General features: G+C 37.9%; 1 protein-coding gene across 2 annotated transcripts; it reads right to left on the bottom strand.

Moving 5' to 3' along the window:
* Window positions 1-625: 625 nt before the first annotated feature.
* spo11 (SPO11 initiator of meiotic double stranded breaks) lies at window positions 626-14599 on the bottom strand. Of its 2 annotated transcripts, XM_088330817.1 has the most exons (13): window positions 14460-14599; window positions 13989-14099; window positions 12209-12297; window positions 11979-12045; window positions 11795-11903; window positions 5477-5563; window positions 3633-3669; window positions 3434-3543; window positions 3218-3317; window positions 2918-2955; window positions 2388-2464; window positions 1492-1603; window positions 626-1193 (listed from the first exon to the last, which is right to left on the bottom strand). In XM_088330817.1, exons 1-13 carry the CDS (start codon window positions 14495-14497, stop codon window positions 1074-1076), a joined length of 1095 nt encoding a protein of 364 aa, XP_088186943.1. In that variant the 5' UTR covers window positions 14498-14599; the 3' UTR covers window positions 626-1073. The 2 variants fall into 2 exon arrangements, with proteins under 2 accessions (XP_088186943.1, XP_088186944.1); XM_088330818.1 differs by lacking the exons at window positions 3434-3543; window positions 3633-3669.
* Window positions 14600-15176: the final 577 nt, after the last annotated feature.

Below are 15176 nucleotides of genomic sequence, written 5' to 3'. Positions count from 1 at the left end.
ATGCTGAAGAGCAGAGCTTGAGCTAAACCTCCTGAGACAAAACCCATCCTCACAAGACACGTTTGACCAGAGCTGACCAGCATTGCCTTCAAACTGATATTCAAGAAACCTGGCACAAAAAAACAGAAAATGTCTCCTGCAAAACATTGATTCCACATGTAATATTCTTAACCAAAATAGTAATAGCCAGAGTGCATAGGTGTGGCCGTGAAAGTGCAACATTACTTTTGAAAACTTGTTCCCAAATGTCGAATTGAATTTAAAATAAAGGCGCGTGATCAGATTGTCCCTTGAACTTAGTATCAAACAATAATATATAGAATATAGAGGAACACCCCACATTCAGTTTATAAATATATTTTTTTTCCTGCATTGTGACGTTAAATTTGTTACCTGGTAACATCCCAGTCCCATTGCATTAACTTCATAATTAAAATTAAAACATGACAAACTGCACTCACATTAAAGTTTGATTGAAAAAGAAAAAAATATCATGGTAGAATCTGGGGAGTCAGCTGGTTTTAACTAGCTTAAAAGAGAATGATTTTATGTATGGTTGTGCAAACAAATAAATGAAAAAATACATGAACAAACATTCATCTCCAGATACAACCACTATTGAACATAAGTGTTCAAGTTTCATTTTAATTCCAAGACACTTGAAAACAATACAAAGAGGGAGCGAAAATAATTGTTTTATCAATGATAACATAAAAAACCCCAATCTGGAAATAACTGTTTAGCGTTAACAAATGTCACTCCTAGTAAACATAAATTTAATCTCCCAAATCTGAATAATTTCTGCTCAATCTCAACCTGCAATCTTTACAAGAATATCAAATCATTTAACAGCTCCCATTGAAAACTTAGTATATTGAAACTCACAGAAACAGAAAATTGATATATTAAAAAACATACATTAATATTTCGGTCCTAAATAATCTGCCAATCCAAGCGAAATCAAAACGGCCTCTCGAATTTTGTCAGTTGTTTAAATGGATTAGTTTATACTGGGTAAATTTCAACCACTTTTGTCATTGAGACTTATCTTCCGCTGGGTGGCAGCATTGCACTCATAACCAGCCCCCATAGCGCAGTTTGTTGGGTAGATAACAGCTGATAAGGAAATCTGGACCAATTGATGCCAGCGACTGTATTTCAGCTTTGAGGCGATTCTTCTGCATCAACCTCATCTACAAAAAGAACATAACAGGATTCGAGTTAAATTGTATGAGTGACAATGTCAAAAAAAGGTTGCCTCATTAATTAACAAACAATATAATTTCAATTATCACAACTACTGGTATAGCAAATTATTATATGCTATTCTTAGTTAATTTCACACCAGAAGGGTGGTACGATTGATGAGCATAAACAGAAGAGCAAAACACACCCTGGCACATAACAGTCCTACAACAAAATTATGTATGTAAATGAATTGATTGAACACATGTACAGAAAAAAAAAGTCTTTATAGGTCTTTTTTCTGACCTCTTTAAGCCACGTAGGTTGGTCTTTTATGTAAGGTCTTTTGAGGAGGCTGTCAAGCTTATTTTCATCGGTCTTGGTAAGGGGGATCAGAGCATCCCTGGGAACCTGCAACCTTAATAAAAAATACAGTACAGGTTACCCCCAGCTGCTTTTCAAGGGTCGATAACTTGAAATCTTACCAAATTTCAGAAAATTGTATTTGCATTTTAAACAACATATCCTTGTCATTTGGAAACTCCCAATTGAGCATTTATACTTTTACATTCTAGGATGAATGCCCACGTAAACTGTAAATGCCACAAGCTGTTAGGGTTGGGCAACTGATAAAAAAAATCAGTCTGGATTTAATGGCTTGTCGCTACAATCATGTGTATATGCTTGCTCCTATTATAGCTTGAATTAAAAGTGTGCTTTTAACATTTTTTTTGTTGACAAGCGTAATTTAGAGTTGCAAGAGAGACTAAATAAACATATTTATAACAATGTGTATGTTGCTTTGGAGACATCACACGTTTATTTCTGGTTAAAGGGAAACACATTTAATGGCCTTGTAAATTTTTAGCTCTACAACTCAAGATGCTTAACTTCCCCAAAACTAATCTACATAGACGTGCTATATAACTGTGTATACAAGTATTGCAAGAATACTGAATACATCAAGTCTAGTGTTTAATGAAGTTCAATTGTCACTATCTTCTTGTGCTCTGTAGAGAAGTGAAAACAAATTAAGTCCCTGCAGTGTTTTCCCCAAATGTTGGCAACAAATTTTGTTTGCCAACACCATGCCCAATTATAAATAAAAGAGCACTATTGATTCTGACACATCTAAAACGATTAGATGTGTACTGTAAAAAAGCCTGGGATATCTTGAACACAATCTTATAAAATCCCCAAACCTCTCGAGGTCTGAGGGAAGAAGGCCTAACCACATGACGCTGGGGATGGTCAGGCTTTCAGCCTCAAATGACATAGCCTGTTTAAAAAAAGAAAGAAAAAGTATATTAAAATTTAATTAACAGAATAAAGGCACAATGTGAAAAAATTTAATTAGTTAAAAGTAATGATGGCATGCACTTCAGAGTGTTGACAGATGCCAAATAATAAATAGTTAAAATTAATTTGAAATTAAATCTTTTCAAAACAAAACCTAATAACATGGCCACTATGAGGTGAATGCCTGCAAGTTGATTTTGATGTTTTTGGTTTGTATTTTTTGGCCAGGGACCCAAACTGCTTTGATTTTTAGTTTCATCCTGCGAGACGAATGGAATCTTTTGCTACAAGTAAGTACTTTTGGCAATTATAATATCTCTTTAGTCTTAGGGATTCTACATGAAACCAGACACTGACATTCAAGCATTAGTTGCACAATAAAATTCTGGTTTGGTCACACTGAATAAGGCAGAATAGAGCAAATCGAACTTACCATTGATCCATACTTATAGATACACATGATCTCAATGCCTGCAAGAGTTACAAACACACAATACATTGGTAACATACGTAAAAGAGTCATTACTCTGCATGATTTGCAGCAGAGCTCAGAGTAAAGTACAACATTAAAAATGCATCCGGCCTGGCTGGGGTTGATTAGTTCTAGTGTGAATAATCGCCTAAAAAATAGCCTGAGGGAACTAACAGGTGCTTTGATTTGCAGACTGTTTAGGAAATATCTTTAGTCCTGCAGTGTGGGATGCAAAATAGGGAGGCAGTCAAGCAGATGTACCATGCGGGTCAGCATCCACCAGAGTAAAGACGGGGACACGGAGAACGTCCCAGAGCTTTCTCACCATCAACCTGCTGTTCACATCTGGAAAGCCTTTACCCTAAATAACACAGATGTAAGCTCTAAAATAAAACAGACATCTGTGCCGCGAGGCAACATTCAGACGTGAAGGTTATAAGCCACATGACGCTTGTAAGATTAAAAAAAATCCCATACAGTGATCAAGATGCACGGAGAAAGATTTTTGCACAAGTCATCCTGAAGAAGTCTCTGAAATGTAGCATCTTTCTCAACAACCAAGATGAACTTGGCAGATGATACAATATCTGCACATAGCTAAGGCAAAACAAAATCCTTGCAGTCAACCAGCATTGTCCCCACAATAATAACTTTGAACACATAAAGGGAAGGATACTTTGTATGCCTGAAATGTTGGATGAGACCGCGACAGCCTAAAACAAGCAAAACTTTAGCCACAAAATTATTTGTCTCATATTCAAATATGCATACTTTGTTCAGCTTTAGACCCAGTTCATTTGTGTGATGGTTTATTTGATGGCACTCTGGTTACCATATACAAGTTTGCATATATTTTACAATTCAATGTGATTAGAATAGGGAAAATTCAGTAGAATGGTTTATGTTTTAAATTGCCCCTATTCACGGCCTCTGGGTTTGGGACCGGCCTACATTGGATCGCTACAGATGAGCTCTGGCTCTTGCTCTGCCAATCTATCAGATACTTCTATAGGAGAGACAGTGTTGGAGATAGACTCTACAGCAGAATGACATGCGCTGCTTTCCACAGGACACGACATGCCGCAGTTTCAATTGGATTGCTTATGGGCCATCAAATTATTGATTTAAAAAAAATCTGATACCGATATTTGCCAATATGTTGAATATTGGCACTAACTATTTGGTCAATTATTGATATCGCTCTAAAATCAAATAATTAGGTCCACATCCCAAAGTCTGTTCAAAAACAGGTGTTCTACCAACTTTACCCACATTCGAATTTCAAAAATGAGACACAATGAATACACTATTGTGTCAGTCCAAGTAGCTATTAGTTTCGGCGCTACAGTTTACTCCGTGCACACTTCCCTTGTTTATGACATCGTAGATTAAATCATTCAATTGTATGTTTAGTAAAGTCTGACCAATCATGGAAACCACTGGGAATGGCAGGGTTTCCAGATCAAGCGGTTAGTGCAAATTGGTCTGTCATGCCTGGCTAGCCAACAGCAGCCTTCATGAAAGGTGATTGTACTTGCGATGATACCGTGATGGGCTGCCAATCTAAAAAGAGATACAATTTACAAGACTACTATAAAATATATATGTATTTGCATCCATTTCGTGTACAGTATTCTCACGCTCATGAGGCGCACATGTCAGTCTCAGATTTTATTAAAAATGTGACCTGTACCCGATCGCCCAGCGCACCTTTCGTGGCGGACGTGACTGAAGAAGTGTGGGATTTCCCGCGAAACTTTCAATTGTGGGTGTCAACGCTAACGTCTGAATTGTGGGCGTGTATATAAACCAATGGGTGTGCTTGCGCAATGTGTTTGACTTGTTTTGACGTTAAAAATGGCAGAGGGGCACGCGCAGGGCGGGTTTCGCCACAATCTGGTGTGACTGTTTTTTTTTTTTTTTTTTTACAATTTTGTTACATCCTGGTGTTTTACTTTGTTATATATACTTAAACCACCAACAAACCTCAGATACGTTTTTTTGAAAATTGTTAATATTCGTTGTTTTGGATTTCAAAAAGGTGCATTATTTTGAATGGACCCACACCCTTTGTATAGCATGTCTGATGAGTCCATAACATACGAGTTATAAAAGGGGTTAACCTGATGACTGTGAGTTCCAAAACACTGCAAAACCAAATGTTTCATTTTGACTGAACTATTGTATCTATTTTCAGAGAAGAATAGTGATTTAAAAAATATGTATTATTCAAAATAAAAATAAAAAATCATAGTTTGTGATCATTTGATATCAACTATTCCTCGAAACAATTAACTATACGGAAAATGAATATCGGTTGATTTTTTGTTTTTAACTCGATTAGTTGTAAATTAATGCAATAATTGCCTCACCATTCATACAATTGATAGACGGGGTTGATACAATTAATGGAAATCTTATTTCAACTGTTTTTTGTTGTTGTTTTTTTGTCAGGTGACTTACATTCAAACTGGGCCCGAGGGAATAAATAACTTGCAGCTCAGGATTAAAAAAACTTACAGCAGTACTTGAATGGCAGTCAATCCTCGTACCGTCCTCCTCCATATAACAGAGATCACCTGAGATTAAACCCTTGGAAGTGGCCAACTGTTAGTGACAAAATTTCAACTTTGTTACTGTTCATTGACTAAATATCTTCATTACTTTTACTCTTTTTCACTGTGCTTTGTGTAGGCAAGAGAACAAATTGGTGATGATAATAATAATAATAATAACAGTGTCTGAAACTCATGACAAAACGTTTCCGGACACCAGGGCAGAAAACTCTGAAAAGTTACCTGCCCCATTTTTCACAACTTGAAACACAATAAGAGGACTAATCGCCCAAAACAAACAAACAAAAAAAAAATATTGTTGCAAAGTGTTAAGGATTGAAAATCAGAATATATAATAGAAGAATACTTTAAAATTAAGTTTATTATAAATCTACTTATAACATTAATTGCATGAATATGACATCGCTGTTTTCCATCTGCTATCAGTATGTATCTGTATTAACTCATTTTCATTCATGCAATGTTTGCGTTGCGTCGTCTGCTACAAGCCACGTGAACTCCTCTTTCCACCATGCTTTTAATGTACGTTTACGTTTTGTAGCGTCATTATTTTTGTTAGCATCTTTTGAATATTTCTTCTTGATTCCTAACCACTTATCATTTATCTTGTGTTCTCTGTAAGTCTACTTTGGAAAATGATATGCAAATGCACGACTTCATAATGCTTGGGAAAGTCCGGAAGCAAAAAGATATTCGATGCAGGCTTCTGAACGGCTGCAGAGTCTGAAAATTGCCAAACGAACCGAAATTCCCAAACCGAACGAAGATTTTGAAATCGGAATAAAGAAAACATTTGATTTGGGAAAAAAAAAACAAAAAAACCCCCGAAAGATTTCTTTTTTCTCGAAAGTTGTCGGCCACCCGGGCGGAGACGTTTTGTAAGTTGTACTCCCGAAGTGAAAGATGCACGCCCCGGGCGTCCTGGCAGGGGTTATTTCAGACACTGATAACAACACAACTCATTTTAATATAACTCTAAAATATGTTTTAATTATTGCACGTCAGTGTCTGAATTATCATTATTCCTTATTTTGAATTATAACTCTGCACTTGGCAGAATGCTAGATGAATATCTCAGGAAGAAAAAGCAATAGATGGATAAACTCTACAGAAATCAACAATTTAAAATGAAAAATATGAGCATGAGCCTATAATATTACAGGCACAGCACTGTTTTTCATTAGGCCATACTTTTTGCCATCTCAGTTATTACCTTTTGGCAGGAGTGAAAGACCTATGATTGAACTTTAGAGGTGTGTATTTATTGCTGAAAATAATAAAAACATACAAAAAACTAGACATTTTTATTATAACGTTGCATTAGCAAGTTCATTTCATCTAAATATTATGGTTCTTCAGTTACATTCCTTGTTCTTATACACTCCTCTGTTATAGTAACTAAAAACCTTGCCTAGACTGAGAGCGATTTTTAACAATTATTTATGAAAGGTTTTTGTCAAGCACTTTTAAGCCCCATCCACAGTATACTAAAGGCTTTTGTGTGACTACGTGTTACTTTTGGCACAATGGAGCTTAAGAATGAGCTGAATCAAAAGTTGAAACGTCAAATATGCTAGAATACAAAAATAATAGGAACAGCACAGTATTATATGAGTTTATACACATACACTTGGCTGAATATCATTATTTTATACACGTTTTGGCACATGTGTTTAAACAATTTCTTAAAATACTTGTCGAGAGAACTTTTAACAAAGATGCAATGTTATCAAAGGTTGTCTTGTTACTGGTACACTATACAGGTATACTGCTAGGATTCGCCGTGCCTCCGTCCACCAAAGGGCGCCAAATTGTTTGTAGTTGGGACATGTATGTCCAGTTACCCCACACGTGTCCCCAATCAGCCTGACCCTTTATAAGGACGTTTTGGACAACACCCAGGGTTGGGTGACTTTCATTTTTCACATTCATTTTTGACAGTCAAGATCACCACCAACTGAGCAAGCGTATTGATAAGAGAGTACTCGGTTGGTTTGGACACATGGAGAGGATGGATGAGGAGCGAATGTTGAAGAGGATCTACAGAGCAGAAGTCAATGGAAGGAGACCAAGAGGAAGGCCGCAATTGACGTGGATGGATGGTGTTATGAGTGCACCGCAGGAAAGAGGTCTAAATAAAATGGAAGCTAGAGCTCTTGTTGGTGATAGAAAGGAGTGGAGAGGTGTTGTGAAAGGATAGTGGGATTGTGGACGCGTTCTTAAGGATGGGCTGGGCACCCGTATGATGCGGCAGGGGTAAACCAGTGAAAGCTGTCGGGCCCTGTTGTTGAACAAAAGAGTGTGTTGTGTCACCCTGACCCGAGTGACATGGCCGCTTTCTGGTGTCCCATTTCATCTGGAAGGACGAAAGCATGACCAACTTGGGTGCCGAGGTGCCTAACTTGTTTGGGTGCTTGGGCATTTGGGTTGACCATGGTCCCAAAAATGTTGTGTGTTTTTTTATGCTATTTATTTCCCTTTTATTTTCTTTGTTATTGTATGTGTGTGTCTTGCTGTCGGTCACCCCTCTTGAGAAATATGACCTAGATCGATCGATAGATAGATAGATAGATCACCATCATATTTTTCAGTGTCATCCTGATTGAGGTTTTGTTTCTATGTTAGATGAATGTGAGTGTGTTCTAGACTCTAGCCACCTCCGACTAGGGGGATATGGCTTCGGTATATTGATTGATTTCGATGGGTTTTTGTTTCTGGTTTGGACAGTTCAATTCTTCTTTTTGACTGCTTGGTAACGATGAGCAAATTGAAGCCCCGTGAAGCAATGAGACATTGGGTGACATGTGTCACACATTCATTCGCTACTCGATGTTTCATTCATGTCTTACTGACCTCTGCTGCAGTAGTGGAGTATTACAAAAAAACAATACTCTCTCGCTGCATCACTCTTCCGAACACTTAAACTCGCTACTAGTGCTGTGTTCTTCAGGAACAAAAAAGCTCCATTAGACCGCTCTTGGAAGTGAATGTCAGGAGCCGGCTCCCTTGAGGCACTTTTTTCTCTTGTAAATGGTCAGTAGTCATTTGTTTCCCATTGGTTCTGTGTTAAATTTAAATTGAATTTATAATATAAACGTTATTATATAAAAATTGTTTTCAAATTGTTTTCATAGATCTGGAAATATTTTGTTTAGGGACAATGTGTTTCACCGTGGGCAGTACGGCAGCGCAATGGTTAGTGCGTGTGCGGCCCAGTTCTGAGGTCATGAGATCAAACCTTCCTGTGTTGCATTTGCATGTTCTCCCCGTGCTTGCGTGGGTTTCCTTCGGGCACTCCGGTTTCCTCACACATTCCAAAAACTTGCATGTCAGGTTGATTGGCTGGTCCAAATTGTTCCTAGGTGTGAATGAGCGAGTGAGTTGTCTATCTGTGTGCCCTACGACTGGCTGGAAACCAGTTCAGGGTGTCCCCTGCCCACTGCCCGGAAATGGCTGGGAAGGGCTCCAGCAACCCCGTGACCCTACTGAGGATAAGCGGAGCGGATAATGGATGGATGGATAATGGTGTTTCACCATTAGCGTTTTTACCTTAAAAATGTCATGTGTGTTCTTGTACTTCATAGTCTATCTGTTGTACATATTTTGAATTATTTTGTTGTGTAGTGCTTTTTTGAGAGATTGCTATTATTAGAAGTTCAAAAATTTGAATTATCTAAAAATTTACAGTGGGGTAAAAAATAAAACCTTTTACCTGGTTTATTTATTTTTCTTTAGTCTCTTTTTCCTTTCGTATTAATTTTATATTTATTTTTTTCACATTTTGTTGCCGTTTTCAATTTTTTTTTCTGTGGTTTGCATCATTTTAAAGTCATTTTGCGAAAAATACCACATAATATTTGGTAATACATAGATTGAAGCATTGAAAAAAAATCTGAGAGTTGGAAGGGAATAAATTGCCATTTAAAGGGCTGTATTAAAACATTCAGTGTACAATAAGACAGTAAGATCCCCGCCCAACAACTCGAAACATGTAATATAAGCCATATTAAAAAATGGGTCTTAAGCCTCCTCTTAAAAATATCAAGGATCCCCACATACCTGATGTCCATAACCATCCCATAGGTGAGGACCAAAGTGGGTGATTTACACTGAGCTATTGCTTTTTATTTAAAAATGGTATTTGTAGGGTGAAATAAGCCTAGCTCAAAAACGTCTACCCAAAAGACCTTCTCCCTTTTCTTTTCAAAGACTCACAGTCTTTTCGTTTCCACTGAAATATCAGGCTACGTACACTTTCGTTTTGTCAGGACCACCTTTTCTCCTTTAATTTTTCCGTTACCACAGGCAGACCTGACCATTCCTGTTTCATCCCTGATCATGGAACTCAGGCCTTTGGAATGGGTGGAATGATTGCGCCCCCTGATGGACAGTGCTTGGACATACCCAGGTCTCTCCACAGAGACCACAAATCTGCAGTGGAGGACAATAAAGGCTTATAACATTAAGTTTTTTATTGTTGTTAAAACAATTGAGGCTATGTATTGATAAAATAAGTTTCCGAAGATTAGTAAGTGTGTCGTTTGGGGACATTTCTGTGTATAGATTCACTCCGCTAAATTTCCGCCCATTGGCTTGCTGTCAATTTCAAGTTTCACCTGATATCTGGAGAAAGATACCACTTTCCCTAAAAAAGGCATCACGCCCAAATGGTGTGATTTTGGTCCGGCGTCGCTGCCTCTTTAAAAAGAGATATTGACCAGAGTTTGAGCTCTTTTTATTCCTGCAATCACCTGCATGTCAGCCACTCTAGCCTGCATTGAGGCCTTGATTCAAATTATTTTTTGGAAACTTTCTACTCCTTCAGACAAAAAGATGGGAATCCAAAAATCATGGTGAAGCGCTAGGGACATCTAGAGGCAAATTTATTAAGTGACTACACTCAAGAATAATTCCCTTCAATCTTAAATATATTGAAATGACTTGTATAATGCACGGCGGCTGGATGGTTAGAGCACAGCCTCACAGTGCGGCGGACCAGTGTTGAATTACAGATACCGCAGCCTCCTCATGCAGAGTTTGCATGTTCTTCCCGGGCCTGCGTGGGTTTTCTTCCCACATTCCAAAACATGCATGTCAGGTTAAGTGGCTGGTCCAAATTGTCTCTAGGTGTGAATGTGCGATAGAGTTGTCTGTGTCTGTGTGCCATGCGACTGGCTGGCAACCATCACTGCCCACTGGCTGGGATGTGCACCAGCAACTGTCGCAGAAAATCAATGGATGGATATATTAAAATTAAAGCAAAAACCCCTACAATACTGTTTTTTCATGTTTGAGTCATTCATAATTATTGGTAGGCCTTCTTTGATAACCACCCCGGTGGCCTAAGGGTAGGGTGCCCACCTGGAGACTAGGAGGTCAATGGTTCGTATTTCGACCGAGTCATATCTAAAAATTCCAACATTTGTACCCATTGCCTCACTGTTTGGCGCTTAATATAAGGGGGTTAGGTCACCGAATGGCTTGCGAAGACAGGTGTTGTAACATGTGTGTTGGGTAGGACTGTCAAAATCATTTACTATACAATGTCGCACATGTGTGTACGGGAGCCAACCTTTAAGAAGATGTAGGTCTATTTACTTTTTCAATAGTGATCTTATCACATTATTTTTGTTAATTATTTAACTTTTTAAAGTTGTATTCTACCCATTTTACTCATGCATATGTTAAATTATTTTTTACAATAAGCCTGTTCTTAGTGTGATTTTCTTTAAATTCTAAAAACCTTTTCCTGAATATGTTCCTATCAATTTTGTTTCAAAGCTTTTTAAAGCAGTTTTTTGTGTTTGTTTTGATGCAAAACATTAAAATTAAGAATGTTATTCTTTATTATCGAGTTTGTGTTTTTGCTCTTCGATCATTTTGTGGGCTGCAGTATTTATCCACGTAATACAGCAATTGCACATCAGGATCTCTCTTTTGCCCTTGTTGGGCTCTTATTCTTTGTCAAAGCATTCATAGAGCCCAATTTAGGTGTCCCATATGAGGCAATGGCACTTCATCGGACAATTCCATTCAAACAAATTCAGCAGCAGTTAATCACAGAGGAAGAAGAACTGAAATGGCGTAGCCACCAGACAGCAGTGTTGGTGTCATTTTTCAGCAGACTTGATGTAAAATATGACAACAGTTTCAAGCATATACAATCACTTTTCAATACTTGAAAACAGTATATTAATATCCAAGAATTTTCAAGGATTCCAAGCACCCATGCAAACCCTGAAAATGAAATAAACACACTCACCACACAGAGAGATCTTCGCGGAATTTTTAACATGCAGGATACATCATCCACTATCATGTCGACAACTTTCTGCGAGCCAAACAGCTGCGGATAATGGTAATAGATGTCCCTGTGGAGGAAAATACAGATAAATGGCATAAGTATTTGGAGTTTATTGGGTGAGATTTTAAGCCAAAATTATTACCTTTTTGTAGCATATGAGTTTCTCTGCACAAGTGTGTAAGCGATGGAGAGAACCTTGAGAATCTGGGCTTCAACGTAGAAGGAAAATAATTTAAATATATAAATGTATTAGTTTTCAAAAACATCTTGAAGGAAAATCTTATATCCAAGTTATTAAAAAAAATAATTTAACAATGAAAATATTTCCTCAAAAGGGTCATTTCAGTGTCAAAATTCAGTAAATTATCTCACAAAATGTTGTCGCTGTTCTGGGGCAGTCACTTCTGATTGTCCTGACAGCACTTGATGAACTCATCCGAAGCCCAATTTCACTGTCAAAACTTAAAGAAGGACTCATTTAAGACAGGATACCTGGAAACTTATGCCTTTCCCCCATGTTTTTAACTGTGTATTTTGTAATTTTTGTGTATTTTGATTGTATGGGCAAATGTTCTTAATTTTTTAACTCTGTTTTGTTAGACTGATTGTCTAGCCCATGTTGGCCCTCATCCATAATGTTGCCGTCTGCTATCAGTGACCAAGACGATCTTGTAGATTGCAAATACCGATGCAGTATTGTACATAGTCTATCTTGCTGTGAGTGAATACGTTGTATTTGTAAAGTTTATCTTCGCTTAATAAGGGGAATTCCAATCAATAGGCGCAGCAATTGGCTGAGGTTGACAGGTCTGAAAATGGTTCTTTAAATAAAAAAAAAAAACACCTCAGTGAAATTTAATAAAGTGCGTGTTTTGGTTAGCACATTTGCCTAACACACGAAAGGTCCCCAGTTCGAGACCAAGTAGAAACACATGCTGGCCTGGAGAGGGATGGACACCACCGGGCTGTACCTACACAAGACACCACAGTAAATGGTGCCCCTACAACGCTAGTGGTTAAGGAATCAAACCAACCAACCATGTTCCAATTTACATACTCTTCAAGCTTTGAAAATCAACCTAACCACAAGTGAGTTATGAAGAATTCCCCACAGCCAGAGGCTACCTGTAAGAAGACACCCTCCCCCCAATACAATGTGCTTTGCTGAGCAGCTTAGTCACATTAGGAGGCTCTGTGTTGTTTAATCACTCACTCATCTTTTGAGCAGCAGGAAGTTATTTCAACTTCAATCCCTGCGGTCCAGAGTACATTTTTTTTCCACTGCTAACACCTGGCTAGCCCTTATGGTTGTTTCAAACGATCTTTTGTGCAAATTGAAACGATTTTTTTGCTCTCCTAAAGCAGAGGTTTCAAACAAGCGGCCAGCGAGCCAGATCAGGCCCGCTAAAGGATTGAATCCTGCCGGTGAGACAACGCTCAGAAGCGCAAGATAAAAACAAGTTGCAAATTGATATATATCCACTTGATGTTTCCAAAGCCAGGTGCCTCTCACAAACGCTGTACTTGTATTTCTCTCTCTCTTTCTCCTTTATTCTCTCTCTCTCTCTCTCTACCTCGCTTTCCCCTTCTCTTTTTGGATTTCGTTCTATCTCTCTCTTTCCCCCTCTCACTATTTCTCAATTTATCTCTTTTGTTTCTCACACACTCTCTTTCTCCCTTTCTCTCTTTTCTCTCTCTCTCTAGGGCGGTTCTCTCAGGAGGTAGAGCTTGTCTTGGGATGAAGTGATCGCAGTTCGAATCCCGGCTCCTCTGTGTTACATGTTGAAGTGTCCTTGGGTAATGCCCCCAATAAGCAGGTTAGCGCCTTGCATGGCTGCACGGCCGCTATTGGTGTGTGAGTGTGTGTGTGAATGGGTAAATGTGAAGCACATTGTAAAGCGCTTTGGGAAGTCTTCATTGTTGTTCTATCGTGTGGCCCCCCGAGTTAAAATGAGTTTGACACCCCTGCCTTAAAGGCAATGCAACATGTTCACTTGGTGTGGCTCAATTTTCTACCCTTCTAAAATATATTTTTAATTCTTTTTTTTAGCACCTTTGTTATCTTTTCAAGTCATCCATCTTAGCTAGTTTTAACAGTATAAAATGTTAGATTATTTAACAGTAACAAGTCATTTTGTTGTAGTGAAGTCACCTAACGTTGTCCCAGCTGGATCTGGATGGCAGCACAAGGGCTGGTGCCTCAGACTTGGACAGATGAGTCACTATTTCCAAGATGACATTTTCAATTCGGCTCAAAACATACCTGGATATTCAAGTAGAAATTGTTATGGGTGAAGTCAACAAAATAGCAACCAAAAGGACGTTTATTATGAGAAGGACATGATGACCACAGCTGTTTTGAGTTTTTGTCATTTCTGTATTTAGCTATTGCATTGTTATAATGATACACGTTTATTTTTAGCCCTTTAATGTTGAAATAAAAAAGTACAACACACATTACAAATAAGTTTAACGGTACAATTATAGAACATTGTTTCATATTTATGTTAAGTTTGTAGACAAAACAAGCTAATGATAATTTATGAATGAATGCTATACACCTAGCAAGCCGGAATTTTATTTAATGTGAAGCAAATGTCAGTTGAGTAAAAAGGTTTCTTACGAACGATCTTCTTTATCCATACGATGTTCTTCCGCCATGATTTACAACGTTTCAAATACAAAAGAGCTAATTTTGTGGTCACAAATTTAAAAAAAAAAGGCTTGAAAGTACCACAAATTACCAATGCCCGCCTGAATCCTATCAAAATTTGCCCTTAATGCTGTCTCACAGGTACGTCTTTTAAATCACTCGCTCTATTAACACACCTGATTCTTATAACAAAAACTAAGTAAGAACTAAGCTGAAAGAATTGTTTGTGTCTTTAATTTCGTATAATTTGCTATTGCAACATTCATAGCAGCCTGGTCATTTTGGAGGGGGATTACCTCCCTGACGATTTCCTGACGATTTTCTCATGTTGAGGGTTTTGAGTTTTCCTTGCCCTCATGAAGGTTTTAGATCAGGGGATGGTGTAATAATTGTCTGTAGTTTGTAATTATCTGTGGTCTATGTAGCCTTTTGAGACTCCTTGTGATTAAGGGCTATACAAATACACATGACTTGACTTTGCACAAATTATCTTTGTTTTATTGTACCTAGTCTCCCTTGCTGTGAGTTATAGGTGCAGCACTTTTTGTAAGGTTCATGATTGCTTAATAAGGGTAATTGCAATCATTAATAGGAGGAGCAATTAACCAATTGATTAAGTAACCATTGATTTGCATCTGTTAAAATAGTGCATTTATGATAGCCTTAGTATATTTGATTAATGTACAA

The sequence above is a fragment of the Urocampus carinirostris genome, chromosome 3, assembly GCF_059441175.1.
Source record: "Urocampus carinirostris isolate Australia breed hairy pipefish chromosome 3, RoL_Ucar_1.0, whole genome shotgun sequence".
Taxonomy (NCBI): Eukaryota; Metazoa; Chordata; class Actinopteri; order Syngnathiformes; family Syngnathidae; genus Urocampus; species Urocampus carinirostris.
The sequence above is the reverse complement of the archived record's forward strand: the minus strand, read 5'-3'. Positions and strand labels throughout refer to the sequence as shown.